The sequence below is a fragment of the Ramularia collo-cygni genome (assembly GCF_900074925.1).
Source record: "Ramularia collo-cygni strain URUG2 genome assembly, contig: RCC_scaffold20, whole genome shotgun sequence".
Classification (NCBI taxonomy): domain Eukaryota; kingdom Fungi; phylum Ascomycota; class Dothideomycetes; order Mycosphaerellales; family Mycosphaerellaceae; genus Ramularia; species Ramularia collo-cygni.
In genome coordinates this window covers 210,729-229,661 of record NW_019716274.1, presented here as the reverse complement: position 1 = coordinate 229,661, position 18,933 = coordinate 210,729, and the positions used below count along the sequence as shown (strand labels likewise).

The 18,933-nt window shown below is 52.0% G+C and overlaps 7 protein-coding genes; 1 reads left to right on the top strand and 6 right to left on the bottom strand.

Moving 5' to 3' along the window:
* Positions 1-169: 169 nt before the first annotated feature.
* On the top strand, positions 170-2,389 carry RCC_09929 (related to choline dehydrogenase; the record flags this gene model as incomplete). XM_023775168.1 has 4 exons in its annotated part: positions 170-398; positions 460-618; positions 686-1,032; positions 1,094-2,389. The coding sequence occupies 4 exons, from the start codon at positions 170-172 to the stop codon at positions 2,387-2,389; spliced, it is 2,031 nt and encodes a 676-aa protein (XP_023630936.1).
* A 2,980-nt stretch (positions 2,390-5,369) lies between these two features.
* Positions 5,370-6,396, bottom strand: RCC_09928 (uncharacterized protein; the record flags this gene model as incomplete). XM_023775167.1 has 2 exons in its annotated part: positions 5,370-5,691; positions 5,744-6,396. 2 exons carry the CDS (start codon positions 6,394-6,396, stop codon positions 5,370-5,372), a joined length of 975 nt encoding a protein of 324 aa, XP_023630935.1.
* A 1,878-nt stretch (positions 6,397-8,274) lies between these two features.
* RCC_09927 (uncharacterized protein) lies at positions 8,275-8,982 on the bottom strand (the record flags this gene model as incomplete). Its single annotated transcript, XM_023775166.1, has 1 exon — positions 8,275-8,982. The coding sequence occupies one exon, from the start codon at positions 8,980-8,982 to the stop codon at positions 8,275-8,277; it is 708 nt and encodes a 235-aa protein (XP_023630934.1).
* Positions 8,983-10,523: 1,541 nt separating this feature from the next.
* On the bottom strand, positions 10,524-10,769 carry RCC_09926 (uncharacterized protein; the record flags this gene model as incomplete). Its single annotated transcript, XM_023775165.1, has 1 exon — positions 10,524-10,769. One exon carries the CDS (start codon positions 10,767-10,769, stop codon positions 10,524-10,526), a length of 246 nt encoding a protein of 81 aa, XP_023630933.1.
* Positions 10,770-11,297: 528 nt separating this feature from the next.
* On the bottom strand, positions 11,298-12,056 carry RCC_12167 (uncharacterized protein; the record flags this gene model as incomplete). The annotated part of the gene is made up of 1 exon (XM_023775164.1): positions 11,298-12,056. The coding sequence occupies one exon, from the start codon at positions 12,054-12,056 to the stop codon at positions 11,298-11,300; it is 759 nt and encodes a 252-aa protein (XP_023630932.1).
* Positions 12,057-15,106: 3,050 nt separating this feature from the next.
* RCC_09924 (uncharacterized protein) lies at positions 15,107-16,015 on the bottom strand (the record flags this gene model as incomplete). The annotated part of the gene is made up of 1 exon (XM_023775163.1): positions 15,107-16,015. One exon carries the CDS (start codon positions 16,013-16,015, stop codon positions 15,107-15,109), a length of 909 nt encoding a protein of 302 aa, XP_023630931.1.
* Positions 16,016-17,563: 1,548 nt separating this feature from the next.
* Positions 17,564-18,853, bottom strand: RCC_09923 (uncharacterized protein; the record flags this gene model as incomplete). The annotated part of the gene is made up of 1 exon (XM_023775162.1): positions 17,564-18,853. The coding sequence occupies one exon, from the start codon at positions 18,851-18,853 to the stop codon at positions 17,564-17,566; it is 1,290 nt and encodes a 429-aa protein (XP_023630930.1).
* Positions 18,854-18,933: the final 80 nt, after the last annotated feature.

Here is an 18,933-nt window from a genome sequence, read left to right as displayed (position 1 = left end):
ACACTTGATGCGAAGTGGCCAATGAGAAGGGGATGAAGGTGTTGGGGCATGGGGTTGGATCWCTCTTTTCCGTTAAGACGCCGCTTGCCTTGTTGTCTTTGTTCCTTTTGTCTTGTTGTTGTCACCACTACATGCTTACCCGGGGATTGAACGAATCTCTTGGCCCAAGATGATGTTGTTCAAGGCGGTCGTTTCTGGTGTTTTGCTCGCGGGCTGTGCCCTCACTGCTGCTGTGGGACATGGTGGACATCATGATTATCATTTGAGATCTCTTCATGCTGGACGACAGGTCGACGGCGAGACGGATTATGAGTATGTTGTTGTGGGAAGTGGACCTGGTGGAGGACCGCTTGCTGCTAGACTTGCTCTTGCGGGATTCAAGGTCTTGCTTATTGAAGGTGAGAGGAATTGCTGTCTTCTTTTGGGATGGAGAGGATGCTTGCTGACTTATACCTGTAGCTGGCGGCGACAATTCGGACAACATTAATGTTCAGGTTCCTACGTATAATCTCAAGGCTGGAGAGGATCCTGCTATCAAATGGGATTACTTTGTTACTCACTACGAGGATCCGGAGCGACAGGCGAGGGATTCCCATATGACTTATCTGCAGACTGATGGTAAGTCAAGACGTCAATGTCGCAAGGCTGGTTTCAGTATACTGATATATATCTCTTTTCAATCCAGGCAGTTATTATCATGGTCTCTTCCCCCCAGAGGGAGCAGAGCCATTGGGAGTTCTGTACCCTCGTGCAGGAGCATTGGGCGGCAGCGCTGAGGTCAATGCCATGATCACAGTCTACCCTCACCGGAGCGATTGGACCTACATTCAAAAGCTTACTGGAGATAACTCTTGGGCGCCCGATAACATGCGCAAGTACTTTGTCAAACTTGAGCGAGCTCAGTACCCGAACTGGGGATCGGGACATGGTAAAGATGGCTGGCTCCGAACCAGTTTGACACCTTTGACTCTGCTTCTGGAGGATGCCAAGCTCATATCCATTGTGCTTTCGGCGCTTGCGGCCATGGGAAGGGTAAGCTGACTGATCCTCCAAGATTGAAAGTCGATTGATGAATGCTTACCGAACTCTGTAGGGCCTCATTACGAGCATCCTCAGCACTGTCACCAGCTTCGCCGCCGTTCTCCTCGATGACCTGAACTCCAACAGTCCCTTCCGCGACTCCACCACCAACATCTACCAAATCCCACAATCGATGGATTCAACCAACTACACCCGCTCCAGTCCCCGAAACTTCGTCCTCGAAGTCGCACGAACCACAAACCCAGATGGAAGCCGCAAATATCACCTTGACATTGCCCTGCACACATTGGCCACCAAAGTCCGATTCGACACATCTGGAAACACTCCCAAAGCGATTGGTGTGGAATATCTTGCGGGTGAGCACTTGTACAGCGCGGATCCGAATTACTCTCCAAGTCTCAGCGGTACTCCCGGATATGTCGCTGCCAGCAAGGAAGTTATCATCTCAGCCGGAACCTTCAACACTCCTCAGCTACTCAAATTGAGCGGTATCGGACCCAAGGAAGAACTCGAATCATTCGGTATCGAAGTCGTGAAGGACTTGCCAGGTGTTGGATCCAACATGCAGGATCGCTACGAAGTGACACTCATCGGCGAAGCCCCCACAAAATTCAAAGTCGAAAAGGACTGTACATTTGGCTTTGACGGAAAAGCAGACCCATGTCTTGAAAAATGGAAGAATGGAAGAACAGGCGTTCAAAAGTCCCCATACACCACCAGTGGAGCTGCAGTAGCCATTGTGCAGAAATCCTCCGCGGCCGCGCGGTCCGACGATCCAGACATTTTCATCCTGGGAACCCCAGGAATTTTCGCGGGTTTCTACCCTGGGTATTCTTATGATGCGGTTATTGATGGGGACAAATGGTCCTGGTTAACCCTCAAAGGCCACACGCACAACAATGCCGGAACCGTCAAACTCCGCTCCGCAAGTCCACACGAGAGACCTCAAATCGACTTCCGAAGCTTCGACACGGGTAATGGAGCAGCTGATAAAGATATCCAAGCTTTGTATGAAGGAACCATGTGGGCTAGAGAAGCTTTCGACAAATTAGTTCCTCTGGATGGGAAATTCACCGAATGGTTGCCTGGAAGAAATGTCAGTAGTGAGGAACAAGTCAAGCAGTTTATTAAAGATGAGGCGTGGGGTCATCATGCTTGCTGTACGGCTTCCATTGGAGCGGATAATGATCCGAATGCTGTGCTGGATTCTAAATTTCGAGTTAGAGGCGTGCAGGGTTTGAGGGTTGTGGATGCTTCTTCTTTTGCGAAGATTCCGGGGTTTTTTATCTCTTTGCCGATTTATATTATTTCGGAGAAGGCGGCGGATGTTATTATTAAGGGGGCGTAGAAGGAGGAGTGATAGAGGGGGGAATGTTGGTTGGAGGGTTTTGGGATATTAAAAGCTTCGCAGTGTATTATTTAAGAACAGTGGATAATTGACAAGAAATATACCAGCTTCTGCATTTGATCTTGACGAACGCAGGGAAGCAAAAACCCTTCATAGAATCAACGGTAAGAAAATAACCTGCCCCAAATACATGACAATACTCTAGAGCTATACTCTCCCACTCTCCAATCAATCAAACACCTCCCTCTCCCGCCCGCTCATGGTGTTGACGAATTCCACCTCCTCCTCCTCAGTCCACCTCGTCTTCTTCCTACAACGATAGTTGGAACGCATCGCCCACAACACCAGCCGCATCGTCGGCGATGATCTAGATCCAATCCGCAGGAGTTGGACGGTCTTTGCGCGTCTTGTCTCCGTACTGCTTTCGCATCTCTTCCGAATCAATTTTGTTGTATAGGTTGATAGCAGACAGCTCGTCCTTGAGGCGTGGATGGTCCAGCGGCAACAACCAGATTTCTTCCTGGTCCGACCCGCCAAGTCGGGCTTGATGGTGGATTTCCCACTCAGGCGCAAATGGTGAATCTCCCACTCGGCCACTGGGGAGCAAATGGAACAACTCTCATGTAGGTAAAGTCTTGCTGAACCTGCTTGACTTTGTCCTCATGCTCCTTATCGGGAAGAGAAGAGAATGTTACTGTCCTGCGACCGAAACGAATTGAGATTGCATCCTGCTATTTGGGAGGTTGTGATAGAAGGCGCGGTGCCAGAGGTCTGGCAGGCAAAAGGCAGTGCATAGGCATTCCTCATCATGAGTGGTTTTTGGAATGGGGGTTATGACCAGCTCGAGCATATATATCTATCTGCGAAAGGTGAGTTGATGTGCGAGATGATGGAAGAGAGGAACAGTAACGTACTTTGCTTCGAACGTTCAGACCATCTTGGCAGCGTCCGGTGGCGGAATTTGAGCATTCACTGGCGCAAGAGGAGGAAGAGGAGCGGCGAGGGGAAGAAGAGTAGGTACTGCGGTGATTGGAACATTGGGAGGTGGAGCGACAAGCAGAGCGCACGGTAGTTGAGGCCATTGACCCGTTGAAACCATTTGCTGAGAGCCTGAGTCTTCTTCATGCCTGGTAGGTTTGAAGTTTTCCAGGAAAGACCAGCGAGAGCTGCATCGTCGTCTTCTTCGCATAGCTGGCCTAGGGCTTTGAGCTCTGCTTACTTGTGCGGAGGTTCCTCACAAGCTGTGCTGCTCGATCGATTGCTCGAACGAGTGTCAGAGGTATTGATATGCTCCGTGTTTGACTCAATCCCAGCGGGTATTCGTTGATCCATACCGTCCCGGCCGTCGGCCACCACTCGCAACTCTGAGTCTGTGAGAGCCGCTGTCTGTTCTTGAATGTTCAGACTTTCAACTCCTTCAGTCACGCCTGGATCTACCGAATCCTCATCCGATGACCTGAGGGAGATTTGGCGGTGTGCATGTCTTCCAAGGATGACGCTTTCATCATCTGAGTCCGCATCGACATCATATTCAGATGGGTTTGACTCCTCCAGGGACCGCCGCATCAAATTTCATGCCGTCGTCCAAGGTCAATGGGAGCTCCCCTAGAAAAAGGAGTCTACTCGGCTACGTCCTCACCAGTTGTGACGAAGGTGTTGGAGAAGAACATCGTCTCCACAATGAGYTCATTCCATCGCGCAGTAGCAAGGTCTGCATCGGGAGTGGCGCTTACTGCAACGTTCGTGGGAACATTTGATCAGCCTTTGCGAAGGCGGGAGGACGAGTTGAGGAAGCGCAGTGAGCGCCGCTATATCTGAGTGTCAGTCAAACTACTCAGTGAGTGGTGAATGATCTTTGGCCAATATTCCAGAGGTTTCTGTGGAATGAATGAAGAACTATGATTGGAGGTCAGATGAGGTGCAACGAAGACACGGATGCTGAGCTAGAACGAGGGAATCATGGATGAGGAGGCGCTGGTCCTTGTTGACGAAGAGAAGATTCGAGTCGGAACTTACCTTGATATACTATTCATTGCATGTGCGTTGTATAGAAAAGAGTAAATTTATCACGAACAGAAGATGTAGGGCGTGGGATGCCATGATTGAAGCGGTGGGCGGAGCTATGGCTCGGAGTGGAGGACGGTAATTCGCTGAAGGAGTGAGTATCTAAGCTCCCGCCGAGCAGCATCGTCTATATACTCATTGTGACCGCAATGACGCTAAACATCTAGACAGCAATCGTATAAACAACACACAAGATATGCGKCCAGGTCCTAGATCGCAATCGCGGACCGGATTGACGTTTTTGCGACGTGAGAACGACAAAGCCATGGATCGCACTGACTGACTGCCTTTGATGTTTCTTTGAACCACTGCGATCCTTTGTCTCCAGAGGAATGTCTTCTATTAAGCAGGCCAAGGCAAGCAACCCGCGGAGAACCTAGGGGGTGAGTAAAAGGAATAGTCTCCAATCAACGAATATGTGCTACTAATCTCGCTGGAGGCAAACCTAGCCCTGCATCTTCCGTACTTTGCGAACCAACCGGAGAAAAGCGTCGAAAGCGTGAGGGACGGAGAAAGTCCACGGTCTTGTTTGCTCATCAGTTATGCTTCCGAAGACTGCTCGGTAGGCTTTGTTTCCCTCAGAAGCCATACGTCTCACGCTGTACCCTGCGATTTTCAACCTTGAAAGATGAATCAAATCGTCGCTGTGGACAACGCCAATGGCACACTCTAAATTCCTACTCACATTTTATCGGTCTGACGTTGTGATTCAATGTGAATAGAAACCTGTCGATTTGGTGAACTGTGCAGGAAGAGTAACAAGAGAAGTATAATCTTTGATTACCATGTAGTATTGACGAATCTGATTTCCGCGCCGTTGATCATGTCCCACGCAGCAATAAATGGCCAGCATCTGTACTTTCCCATCTTGCCCATCTACATAGTTGCGGAGACACCTCCCTCTGAAGCCGCTTCATCAATTACGGACCATGGCAATGCCCAGCTGCCTCGCCTCAGCATGTATAGAAGCGGCGACCGCTCCTCGCCAAATCTTGTCGCGGGCATCACCTCGGTCTGCCTTGATCCTGTCCCAATCAGGATCAGTCCAAGTCGGATGTCCAGATCTACCAACCCTGTTCTTCTGTTGAAATTGGGCGCCCATCTTCTTGTACTCGTATACTCCTTGGTATCCGAGGCGATCGAGCTGCGGCTGGATCATGGCGTTGAATAGCCTTTCCTTGTTCGCAGAGGTTGAAGGAATCGATCTGGTCTTGTCCATGATCAAGTCAAGAATATATCTGGAATAGTCAGCACATGCTCAAAGGGGTGTGGATGGCTCTGTTGACCTACTTGTTCTTGTAATTCCAGACCAGCCTTATTGAGCTTTGGCCTGGTTGTGCAGTGGCGAGAGTAGGGACAGCCGCAGCCTGAGCAGCGGGAGGAGGTAGAAGTGGCGCAGGAGCAAGAGGGGCAGGTATCGCAGCTTGCGGGAGGGCTTGCACGGCTTGCTGTAGTGCTGGTGCCTTTGACGCGGATGCCGGGCCCCCTGCGGCGACTGGCTGAGATGGACGCCCGTCATCGTGAGCGGAGGTGTTGACGTAGTCCGCCAACTTCTGCCTCTTACGAACTGGCTCGCCGTTCGCAGCCCGTGTAGCCATACTGTCGTATCGAGGAGAGGCCACAACAATGTCGCTGTCGCTGTCGCTGTCGTCATCGGAAATCTCAATGATTTCTTTGGCTTCTCCTTGAAATGCAACAGGCTCTTCCGGCTGTGCTTCTGCCTCACGAGGTACCGCTTCAGGTTCATCGTCGTCCGACAAAGTCAAGTCGACGAGAGGCTCGAGAGCCTCTGCCGGATCCGGGTAGAGCACTCTCTCGCGTGCAGCCGCCTCGCCGGTTGTGTCGAAGGCGTCTGAGAAGAAGCTTTCAACAGCGAAGGTGTTGGGTGTGTCGGTCTCCGAAGCCGAGCCACCGTTGCTGCGGTTGATGTTGGAGGAAGACATTGTCGGGTTGCGATGTTTGAGAGAGTTGGATTGGTCGGAGAGTACTGTTTARTGTATCGGTCAGCTGGCGAAAACTCGCAGGGAGGCTGTGGATCGAGCATACGAGAAGACTTGATGAGCTAGAGATGAGAGTCAGAGACGAGAGTCTCAGCTGCCTGTCGGTATATGCGCGGAAGGAAAGCTAATGGATGCTGATTTTAGATGTCGATCGTTGGAATGCGGACGGTGGTGGAGATGCTGGTGCTGGTGGTGCTGGTGGTGGTGCTGGTAGTTGGAAGGATGAAGAAGGAGTATGTAGTGGTTGCGGATCACAATAAGGATCTTATAGAGAGAAATGTATCAGGAGCTTGGCGTGTTCATTCACACAACCAGGCAGCACTCGAAAAGTGAACATCTCCGCRGATGCTTCGAGCTATTAACTTACCATTGTGTATAATCTGTTGCATGTGCTTGATATACGGAGGAGTGAATAGATCTCATGGACAGCTCGTGAGAGGCGAGAGCCCATTGCCAGATCGATATCGGAAGCATAGTGCCCAAGCTGCAGGCCGAAGGGCAGGGAGGGGTAGAGGACAAGGTGGGAGCGGATACTGAATCTTAGAACAACTGCAACGTATAATATATGCAATTCAATTCTCGTTGCTGCAATCAACGCAAATAGCAGTACAGCAAACGGCAAACGGAACCATGCTGCTTGCTCTGACCAGGCTGTGCGACAGAAGGAAGTTCGGAACAAAGTTGTTCCGCTCCGGGACGCAAACCACCGTCGTGCCAGCACAACCATATGGCAATCTTCTGGAAGCTTTGCTTGGTCTCGCAGCTTCGTGGGTGTATGAGTCACATTGATGTGCACACGCTTGATGCGCACACGCAGGGAGAAACATCGTAAAGCAGTCAGAACAGTTCCCAGATGTTAAATGGGATGTGGCTGCATTGCATGACTCGGATCGGTCGACCTTGACGCATTTCCAACGCAAAGGATCAATGACACACTCGCGGTTTCGAWATTCTGATCGGCTGGGATGTGAATCTCTTGTTGAGAGAGCCGGCCACCGAAAGAGGCCATTTGCATATTCTAGAGTCCCGCTACTTTGGGAAAAGACACAGGTCTGCCGCACGATATCCTTTGATGTCCGAGGTATCCGTCAACGTGAAGTATTGCCTATGAACAAAGCCCGTGTCACGCTCTTTTGCAGTTCTGAGCGTTAAGCGCAAAGCGCCAGCACTGGAGACTGGATGCGTACCCGATGCTAAACAATCGATTTGGAAAGTGCCTGTGCATAAAGCACGCGAGACCGTTCTTGAATAGGTTGACTGGCCGGAATAGCGTGATGGAAGACCAGCCCAAAACTTTGATGATCAACCACGTTCATGTCTCACTTTTGATTTCCGGGAAGGAATGCAAAGAAACACCGTCCATGCAATGGAAGAAGCACGCAGTCGAGGTCTTGGTCTAATACAGCTGGAGCGCTCTCACCACTGATCGAGGTCTGCTTCTCAAAGCTAACATGTTACACGAAGGCGGTCCTTACAACCAAAGATCTCACCGGGATATACATGCAAATGAACTCAAGCGAAATGCATCGCGAAAGAAGTAACGAAGGTCGTGCTCATTGAACAAAATCCACTCAATATCTGCAGCTTCCTCTCACGGCTAGCTCAGTAAGTCGAAGCCATCTTATCAGCGAGAAGTATGTTTCAAAGCTTGGAAACCTCACGACCGTCCGACCCTCGTATCTTAACACCTCCTACCGTCACGCGGCAGTACTGTTGGGGCCTGGCTTATCGCAAAAAGTCAACGCCGCAAGCCATGTCGTCCACTACTAATCTCAATGGTCTCTTGAAGTAATCTCCGCATCAGAGTCAAATTTCATGCTCTCAGCCGTTCTGAACAGGCACAGCGGCGGGATTCTGGACAGCCACAGCGGCGGCATCGATCTTGGCCTTGATTGCAGCACGTCGCAAACGCTCCGCTTCGTCAGCCGGTGCCAACGCGATCTCCGCCCATTCTTGCGGGACCGGGCCGTTGCCTCCGCGGGTCCTCGTTTGCCACATACCTTTCAAGATATTCCAATGAATCACACCCTCCGAATCAAGGTATCCACGAGGAATCTCCGTACGATATAGGTATTGGAAGATTTCCCTCATTTGCTGTCGCGGGAAGTGTTCCCACAGGAAAACGAGCGCATATCGCATTTCATACGTCCAGTCCATTTTGGGGCCCCTGGAACTGGGGCGAGCAGAGGCTTGTGAGCCGCGTCCGGAGGGGTCCCTCGACAGGCCAGGTGTGAGTGCAGGTGGTGCAGCTACCTGGCTATCTGGCTGCGGCGGCCGCTGTCGATCTGCTTTGGTGATATTCGAGTCTTGGCTCAGAGGCATATCGTCCGTGCCGCCCATGTGCACGTCTGGAGAGAGGCTTGTTCTATTTCCTGATTGTTCCTGCCCGGATATCGAGTTTGATGTACTGTGGGCAGTGGCAACGTCGTCCAACAGATCAAACACATTTCGCGAGTCGTCGTGGACAGCGTGAGCCGGCCTACTCGTCTCGGGCTGGAGGGGAGGCGATGTAGCGACGAATGGATTCATAACCAGTAACTGCGGGTCGATGAACTGAGGACGCGACGGGGCGTCCGTTCGCAGAGCCTCATCGAAATCATCTGCGGCTATCCACCTGCTGTGTCCATAGGAGTCGTCCGAAACGCGCCGCTAGGCCGCCGATGGGCCCCAGGGGAGATGGGAGACAAATTGCTCCGGCAGTATGGTGATGGCGGGATCGAGGGGAGGGACGTGATAAGCGGTTCCTTCCTCGATGTGGTCACACATATTTGCTCGCAGTGGTGGTGATGGTCGACGGAAGAAGAGAACGCGAGGGAAGTGGAATGTGCTTCAACTCTGCCTGAACGTCAGCCGGAAGTTGTTGATGGTTATCTCTTCCCATTCACATACACGAGGGATAAGCCAGACGGGCGGTGAAAATGATCAGATTGTGCCCGAATATGTCGTCCTAGCCTTGTGACTGGAGGCGAGCGGTAAAAGCTGCTGTCAATGTGGATGGATGTGTTTGATGTGAAGATAACCGTCTGTTGAAGAGAGTGGATTCAAGGAAGAGATCGAGGTCTGCCTCCTTCTCAGACCCTCTCGTATTCCTTCCGTGCATGAGGTGTTGTACCTACCCTACCTATTGAGGGGTACCTACCCTTTGTATATGATATGCGGAGGGGGCAAGGCAAGCGTTCCGATCTTTACAGCAAGAAGGAACCCTGGAAGAAGGAACGTAGGCGGCAATCGAAGGTTCCGAGAAGGAGGTAGTTCGAGATTGATCAGGCAGAAACAACACGTGCTTTCCACCTCTCCCCGTAAAGGTCTCCCCAATTTACGAGTAGAAGAATCAAAGTCGAAGTGATGTAGAGATTTGCTGTATGAGGTGCAATTCCATGAGTGGGAGGAACGTGTCATACACGAACGAATCCATAGCGAGCATTGAAGAATATGCACAACTGCGCCTTGCTTTGTAGAATGCGCATCCACGAAACCCGCAGAAATTGCGTAGTTGCGAAAAGGGCTGGCATGCAACCGCTGGCCAGAAAGACGCTGGTGTGTATCAGGCACGACACGATCAGAGGTACTCCCGCTCACCAACACCGTACATAGAGCATCGATTTTTGCTGTGGAACTTGTTCGCATGGGAAGTACGGATGATCGAAACACAGGATTTGAAAGATGTATGTATGATACCAAGAGGAATATATCACGGGCAGCTTGAATGCGCTGCTGTACCTGAATGAGCTGCATTTGAGTCTTTGGGTTCACTTGCCATGATCTGGATGAATTCTCAAGACGCAGGACTGACATGGCACGCGGCATTTGTTTCTCATTGAACACAGACTTAATTGTAGGCTTAGTGAGCCCGCTGCTGGTGTGATGCAGCTTTCATACCTACAACTGTTTCCCTGCCTTCTCGAAATCTGTTCCTGCTATGTGAAACGGTCCAATGACCTCATCCATTGACTCACGCTGCCCATGTATATCCCTCGACGGAAACGAGACTGTCGTACAATGAAGCGTATACCATCCGCTTGATTCTTTGCTCCTCCTCGACTATCACTCCTCCCCAGCRATCTCAAGTACTAGCCATTGAGCGTGATTTCGAGCAACGCAGCTGCGGCATCCAGCTTGGTTTTGGTGGCTGCGCGTAGTTGACGCTCAGCATCGTCGGCCGGGTTCATTGCGATTTTCAACCAGTCACTGTGGATGGTCTTCTTGTGCGCCAACCCCTTCTCGGCATATTGCTTACCCATGCTGGAGTAGGGGAAGTCGCCTTGGGCGAATCCTCCAGCGGCGATCTCGGTCTGGAAGAGGTGGTCAAAGATCATCTTTCTCTGCTTCGGTTTAATCCCAGCCGACCGCAAAAGCTCCAGCGCATACCGCATCTCGTATGTCCACTTGATTGTCAAGCGGGGAGTGCCGGCGGGTGTCTTTGTCTTGCCGATCTTCTGTTAAGTCGCAGATTTGTTCTGAATGCCCGTTAGGGGGTCTGCGGAAGAGGAAGGGAAGATGCTGCGGAAGAAGAAGGGAAGACGACCGGAAGCGACTTGAATGCTGGCTGAGGTTCGTTCTTTGTATCAGATAGATCACCCATGGTTAAACTGCCACCGGCGAAGCCTTGAGTACTGTTGATGATGACATTGTCTGAGCTTATATCGAATCCAAGAGACAGTCTTGATTTCTTCTTCGGTGACTCCTACTCCTGGTCGTCAGCGGAATCGACATCCTGTAGAGCAGATTTTGGCCAAGTCGAGTACAACTTCTCCCACTGCTCGATGGGTCTGCCTTCCCAGCCTTCTTCTTGACGCCGTATTGATCTTGCGCCACCATATCTTCCTCAATGAGACCTACACTTCCTAGTAGACAAGGGTGATGCCGAGATKAGACGCTGCAGCATCCACCTTGTYCTCCACCGCATCTCGGGCGTCCTGATCCTCATCATCCACCGCATCAACCTCCAGCATCTTCCAGTCCTTGGGTGTCGCCCGGTCACCTCCGCGAGTCTTTTGCGCCATCTGCTTTGACATACTGGAGTACGGAAATACACCCCCAGGGAAGCCTGCGCTGGCAATGTCCGCTTGGTAAAGATGCTGGAAGATCTCTCGTCTATCCTTGGTGGTGTTCTTGGTGGTCCACAGAAGTTGCAGCACGCAACGCTTTTCCCAGCTCCACTTGAGCTTCGGGCCCTGTCTTGGCTTGGCACGCGAGGAGGACGCATTGTTGGTAGCTGGTTGAGCATTCGAGAGGTGAGGTGCGTTTTGAGCATTCGATTGGCTGGTCGTCTGCGATGCCTGCTGCTGAGCTTTCGGAGCATTGGAGGAGAGTTGGTTAAGAGGCGGATCTTGTTCCTCGTCCGACGACTGTTCGTCTGCGGTGGAATCATTCTCTTGTGGGGAGGAGCTGATCTGGGTCAAGTAAGTTGCCGTCCCCTCCTCGCCATGCTGTTCGTCCCGCGCTTGCGGCGCTGTGAAGGAAGTGACTCTGTCCAACGATGTGTCTCGAGCCGAAGGATCTGATGGAAGAGGTACGGCCTTGGACTTGCCTCTGCCAACGTACGGTGAGAGCTGTGGCTGAGATTGCTGCGAGGTATTCACGCGCGGGGCGGAGACAGCCATGACGACTTCCGCGGCCTGGGTAAGGGCCGTTTGCGAGACTTGAGAGGATTGGCCTTGAGCGGTAGTGCTTTGGATCGAAGACTCGACATTTGAAGTCTGCTCAGGCGAGGCACTACCGTAGCGGTTCAAGCGTGTGTCCAAGATACTATCTCCCGGATGCTGTAGTTCGGGGAAGAGATACTGTTCACCGAGCAGGCTTGGATCGATGGAGAGAGAAGGCTGCTGTGTGTTGTCTTCGCGCCTACGAGGGTTGAAGTCGCTTCTCGCAGTTCATTGAGCCAGACCAGAAGCGTCGTTTGAGACTCGCYGCCACGCTTCGGCTGGTCCGAAAGGGAGAGAAGACAGGTGTGTCCAGGGGGGCTGTCGGACGGAATCAGGAAGAGGGTCGGTCTGAAAGACTTCGCTGCTGGTGATATCTTCCATCTTCGTGTCTGTTGGTGATAGTTGTTGAGATGGCTTCGAGACTTGTGTTGTTCAAGGAGCAGAGCTACATTGGTTGTCTGTCAGCTAGATTATTATGCTCGATCGAGACTCGCTCTCGTTGGCGTACCTCGTTGTTTGACGTGCAGAGTTGTTGGAGACAAGGGCGGCGTCTTCAGCGGGACTGCTCTTGAAGACGATCTTGGCGGAGCTGGACGTGTCGGAGCGAGTGTTGTTTAGAGTATACTGTAGAACGAGTATGAAGTTATTGAGTAGAGATKCGCTTGATGCCACTGAGCTGACACGTGCACGTCGCGTTGCCCCGCGAAACATGTCGCCAGAATATCGCGGCTGGCCGCGCTTAGATTCCCAATGCGGAACAGGGGTAAACTTAGTCAGCAGGTGTAGATTTTCGGCGTCCTGTGAACAGGACGCAGAAAACATTGTGCGGATGGCCAAGGATGCTGGAGAACACAGCTAGATATAGATCGGGAACGGGTTGTATGTGGTAACGGTCCTGCGCTGCTGACGCAGAGGGATGAAAATGGCGCGATGAACGATCGCTTCGGCTAGCATGGCGTCCACAGCTTCGTCGCAGGCTATATTGATGGCAGCCYCTTGTTTGCCTACGCCAATGACCATTTGTTCTCGTTTGAAACAATCCACGGTGACCTTCAAGACATTTGCTATTTGCGTGCTGACTCTACACGTGTAGATGAGGGCAGTCTGCGATTCCCTGCACACAGTACATCCTTCGGAAGAAATCCTTACGGCCTGCATGAGCAAGACCGAGGCCGGAAGAACCACCAGCAAACCACTGCCTTCAACGAACGTAATCGATAGGGCGACTGAGTCCATTATCCAGCGGTGGAGAGATCATGGATTGCAGATTCGAGAGCGCTCGCGAGTTCTGCATGTCGGAAGTCGCTGACCAGATGTCTGCATGCCATACTTGTCTCCTAGAGCGAATGTGAGCTCTAGCATCATGTTTCATTCGAAGGAGAAGCCCTAGCGATGGCTCATGTCGTAGAATATCTTTGTTTGGTTTACAGTGCTTCTGCCAAGACCGTGAGCGAGGATTATGGCATAGTCGGGCGCTCATATCAGCTGGAGTAGTACATACTTCTCGGGCTCCCACAGGTCAGATGTTCTCACGAGAAGTCACACTGTGCCGTGTGAACTACACTCGATGCATGCGAAAGTGGTATTAAACCTCGCACAGTGAACTAGATAGCTACAGACCGTTCGATGATACTCTTCCCGGTTTCTAGATATGGCTGAGGTCCACGGACTCAATGAAGGCATATGTACAACATCGAGGGAAGCGATGATCCCCCGACCACCACGATCACATCTTGTCCACGATTTTCCCGATGCTCACGGCTGCGTAATGCCAATCTCAGACTCAGCATTGCCCTGTCGAATGTCATAAAGGCTGTGCTTCACAGTGGATCTTGGTTCAACAGGCCCCGTCCCGCACTCCAAATATCTCTGACATCATGCCACCGCCCCTGGAGAAGCTCCCGGTCAGGATACCGCTGGAATTATGCGGTGGAACTGCTTTACGCTGAATGAAGCGGGTGAAAAGGTGGCGAAAGCTCTCATGCATGGCAATGAAGGAGGTTTGGTAGCAAGAGTAACGATACTTGCGCTTGAAGTTGTACATGCGGACTGCAGTGGCAGTCTCTGAGCGGGAAGAGAAGCCTCTGCCTCATTAACTCAGCCATGGCCCGTTCGTTGTAGTGCCGGATCAGAAGATCCATAGGCATTCGTCTCCCGCTGGCTCTTCTGACACTCGCCATCACCTCTGCCATGATCAGTTCAGCTAGTCTGAGTTGTGGTGCGCTTTCCAGAGACCGCAACCCGCAGCGAGCCCTGCTCGATGCGAATGAAATTCCATCCTCGTATCCAAAAAGCTGATCTTACTACGCTCTTGTAATCCATCATGTCCACGGACTCAGCAGGTTAGTAGTACATCGCACTCAGCATCGTGCTCCTCGAGCCATCGAGATGCGCTTACCTACAGTGTCTAGCGACATGGTTCTCTGTACATGAGGACGCTCGGGCGAGCTTTTTTCGCTGGTGAAGGAAGCTTTCTGGCCTAGAATCGGGGCTCGCGAGACCGATGCATACGATGAGACTTCTCTGCAAGATGATGTCAGTGCGACTGAGGAAATCACAAATCAGATGCCACACCTAGGCATTGTGCTGTTGTTTCACGACAGGTCCGTCAAGTCACCGCAAATCGACCAAGGTCCTTGCCGCGTGATGTAACTCTCCTAGATAGGTTGCTATCCTCGACCAGCATCACAATGTCAACAACAGCTAGAGGCGAGATACAGAGAAGCTGTTGCATGATCCACAGCAACAACGCCATCAAGGAGGGGGTGGATGAGGTGCAGATCATCAAAGGCTTGGTTGAAGACAAAGACACATTGACAAAGACTCCTCGAAGCGTTTGTGTAGGATTCTCTTTAACCTTGTAATGCCCAGTCTAGATACAAAGCTCCCATGGAGACGCATCTACCCTAATGTACCAGGGATATGAGAAGCGACGTCCACCCTTTGCCTTCTCGGAACGATGCTGTAACCTACACTGATCGACTCATAGTACGCCTTCTTATTCAGGCCTACACCACAAGCTCCTCCTCCTGTGGTCCGATCTTGATGCCAAGAAGCTCAGCTGCGTAGACCACCTCAATCCCCATCTCATCGCGAAGATCGGACGCAGCGTTGGATTCATCAGCCATCTCATCAGCCAGCTCATCCGCAACGATCTTGATGCAGTCGCGGATGACTCTGTTCCGGGTAGAATCGCTGTATGCCTTCCGCATCTTCTCGTACGGCACCGCCTGCTGGAAGCCAAGCTGTGTCAGCTCAACCTGGAAGAGATGGTTGAAGATGTCCCCGGTCTCCTGCTTGGTGATGAAGACATCTTCTTTGAACAGCTGGTGTAGGACGAAGCGCATCTCATACGTCCAGTGTAGTCTGGGCTCCTTGGTTGTGGTTGACCTTGTAGGAGCTGAGGTGGATACTGTTGATGTGAGAGATCCCTTTCGAGGAGCCTCTTTTGCAGGAGCTTTGCGGGAAGGCTTTCCATCCGAGACAGTAGCGTTACGAGCAGTAGTTGCAACTTGTTGTGGCTTCTTCCCAAGAGCTTTGGTACGCTTCGAGCCAGCCTTTTTCTCAATGCGTGCGCCGGATGATCCAACCTTGGGAACTGTGGTTCTACGGCGTTTGATGTGTCGGACTGTCGTTGAAGGCATTGGTACATCGTGGTAATCACTGTCCTCATCGTTACCATCATCATCCTCCTCATCGCTCATCTCCTTGTAGTTTATCCTGTCTCTGTTGTTGAGCCACGCCTTCTCAGAGTTGTCGCCCTCGCTGTCACTACCTTCATACGCATCGGAGGCCGCCTTGCGTTTGATTTCCGCACGATCAAAGGCCGTCAGATGCGGGAGGCCCGAAGGACCCCGATTCGGCGCAGGGACAACTTGTCCGTTCACAACCGTCTTTCCACCGAGTCTGTGGTCCATGTCTGTGCGAGTCCAGTTCAACGAGGATTGTCCAGGAATGCGGGCCGCAGGAATGGGATCAACAGTGGTCTTGATCGTTCGTCAGGACTTCGTTGCGTTGTTGATAGGTCAGGTGAGGGATACCAGCGCCTTTGAGAACAGCTGCAGGAAGAATGGGCGAAGAGGGTTTCAAGCCGGGCTTGGAATGACTGCTCGTCACAGGCCCTTGGTGGAACCGATATTATTGACGGGGAGGTCAAGGAACGAAGATTCGCAGGTCTCGTCGGAGGGCGTGGTGGATCGAAACGAGAAGAATACCAGGGCGCAGTGGTGGTATGTGGCTCGGGGGTTGAGATGTCGAGTCGGGATCGAAATGCAAGACGTTGCTCTGTGCGATGAGAGACAGCAGAGGAGTGCGCTGGGAGGGGTGCGAGGGAGTGATGGTATTTGGGATTCGGGTGGTCCTGATGGTCGAAATCGTAGGGTGGACTGGTGAAGAGGTGTTGGTGTCCACTTCCACCCTGGGCATAACATGCAGCTGACCCCGCCAAGCCCGCGATGGTTCGCGAGAAATGTGATCGGAATGCGGCGCACATTGTGTATACAGCGGCGACGGGCGACTGGATATACGGCGTGACTGGAGGATGATGGGTATGAAGGCTTTGCAGGACTCTCCTCTTGGTCATCACGTCGCGTCGATTGATGGGACGCACAACATTCTGATCAGAAGTTCACTCCTCCATCCTGGCTAATGTGTCTGGCTCCGCTGAGGTATGGCTCTGCGATCTGCGCTTCGGAAAGTGGCTCAGGGTGGCCTGACACATACCGGGTGCACTGATATCCCAACGAATCCCAATCTCGATTACGGAAGGACGTAAAGGACGATGACAGGAGTTGCTCCACGGCAGACGGTCTTCCTCGACGAAGGCGGGCTTTGGATCGGCAACCCTATGAGATAATTAATCGATTCTAAGCTGTGACCTATGTACTCCGTCGATAGACGCTGATAGCTCGTTTGCCGACTCTAACAAATATCGCCTACCAGTTTGACTGTCCTTCCCTGGGATGAAAGAGATTGACAATACCTGTGTTGAACCCGGTGTCGGAAGAGTTCCTTCACACCGCCAAGCTTGAGAAGGATATCGGAATGCAATGGCATTGACATTTTGGGAGCGGGAGTCAAAGATGAGCAGTCGCAAGACGGAAACAGTTTGGTATGAGCAAGTGTAATATCGTAAGACACTGATCTGGCACTTGGGGACATGACATCTAGAACAAGGGCACAATGAAGAAGACAATTTTAGTACCTTTGTCGCTATCTGAACTTTTCTCCCCTTGCAAAGCCGAACCCAAAACGAAATAAGCCACAAAGAAACACCAAACGCCGCTAAAGAAACAAATGTATCAAGGGATCCTCTATCCTTGACCTAAACGCCGTGATACAGTCTACCTGGGACGGTGACCGGAGCTTTGTAGCATTCCACCTGCTGRGGCATCTCGAACCTCCTCATCGACTACCTTCCATCAAGAGCTGCGACACTTAAGAGCAGAACTCCCTCGAGACCACATTCATGTCCTGACGAACGTGATGCTGTGGTGTACAGCTGCACTCACGATCTCAGCTCTGATCGAATCGCGTGTGGCACGACCAGCACCGCCTTGGACACCCGCAGCATCGTCCGCCTGGTCGGTGGCATCGTCCGCCAAGATCTTGACGCAGTCTGCGATGATGCGAGTCTGATTAGTCGTGCGCTTCTTATCTGATTCGGCTTTGCGCATTTTCTCAATGTCGATAGGATGTGTGATGCCGCGAGCGGTGAGGTCGGCTTGAAAGATTTCGTTGAAAATGTTCTCTTTCTCATCCTTGCTGGTTGTCGAGTGTACAAAGAGCTCGTGGAGGACGAACCGCATGCGGTAGTTCCACTTCATCTTTTTCTCCTTGGTAGTGGATGCGGTCAGGACGGCCGAGTTGGATGTCGTGTTGTTCTTCGGGCCAGCCAGCTTGGATCGAGCGCGGGTGGTTGAAGCGGGCTTGGACGACGAACTCGAGGCTTTGCCAACAGTATTAGTCGCCTTTGATGGGGCGGTGCTCCGAGAAATCTTCTTCACCTGTGCGGCAGTCTTTTTGAGAGGTTCCTCCTCCTCCTCCTCCTCCTCCTCCACCGCCTCTTCCTCCTCGCTAAGCTCCGAATCAGAATCAGAATCCAGTTGCTTTTGAATTTTGAATCGCGCTTGACGCTTGGAGTTGCGATTCATGGTCAAGGCCGCAGCGGTGGCCGACGCCATGGTAGGACTCATGAATTCGTCGTCTGAATCTTCCACGACTGCAGACTTGCGCTTCAAAACTTTCCCGCTTGACTGATGCTCTGTGGCTTCGGCCGCCGACTCATCATTTGCGACGCCTTCGTTGCGCAACGGCTGCGTCAATGGCTCGTCGTCATCCAAAGGCTCAAAGTAATAAGTTGTCGTGCTTGCGGAATAGGAGATCCCGTCGGCCATGCCTCTTCTACCGACAGTATCCTCGCCGTAGAACCCAACGCGATGCCATCCGTTGAGAAGGGAGTCAGGATCGGAGTGGCTTAGCTGGTACAGTCCAATTGCAGTGGCACTGTTATGAACACGCATCACGTCTCTCCAAATCCGCTCGCTCTGAAKCGMAAGAAGCGCAGCGTCGTCGCTGTTGGCGTCGACATCGGGCGCCGAACTGCCTTCCAAGAAGCCTCGACCAGTAAACGTGTCTTGGTCCCTGACCAAAGCGTCGTCTACTGAGCCGCCATCGAACGACACTGTGGGTGAGTCGTTGGGGAGGATGGCGTGTTCACGGCGTTGTTTCAACCAACGCYCCAACTTCAAAATCATGGCGGAGATTTCCGAGGACAGATGTTGCGGCTTGTTAGTGTGAGCAAGCAACGCGCAAGCAAACCAGACGAGGAAGCTAT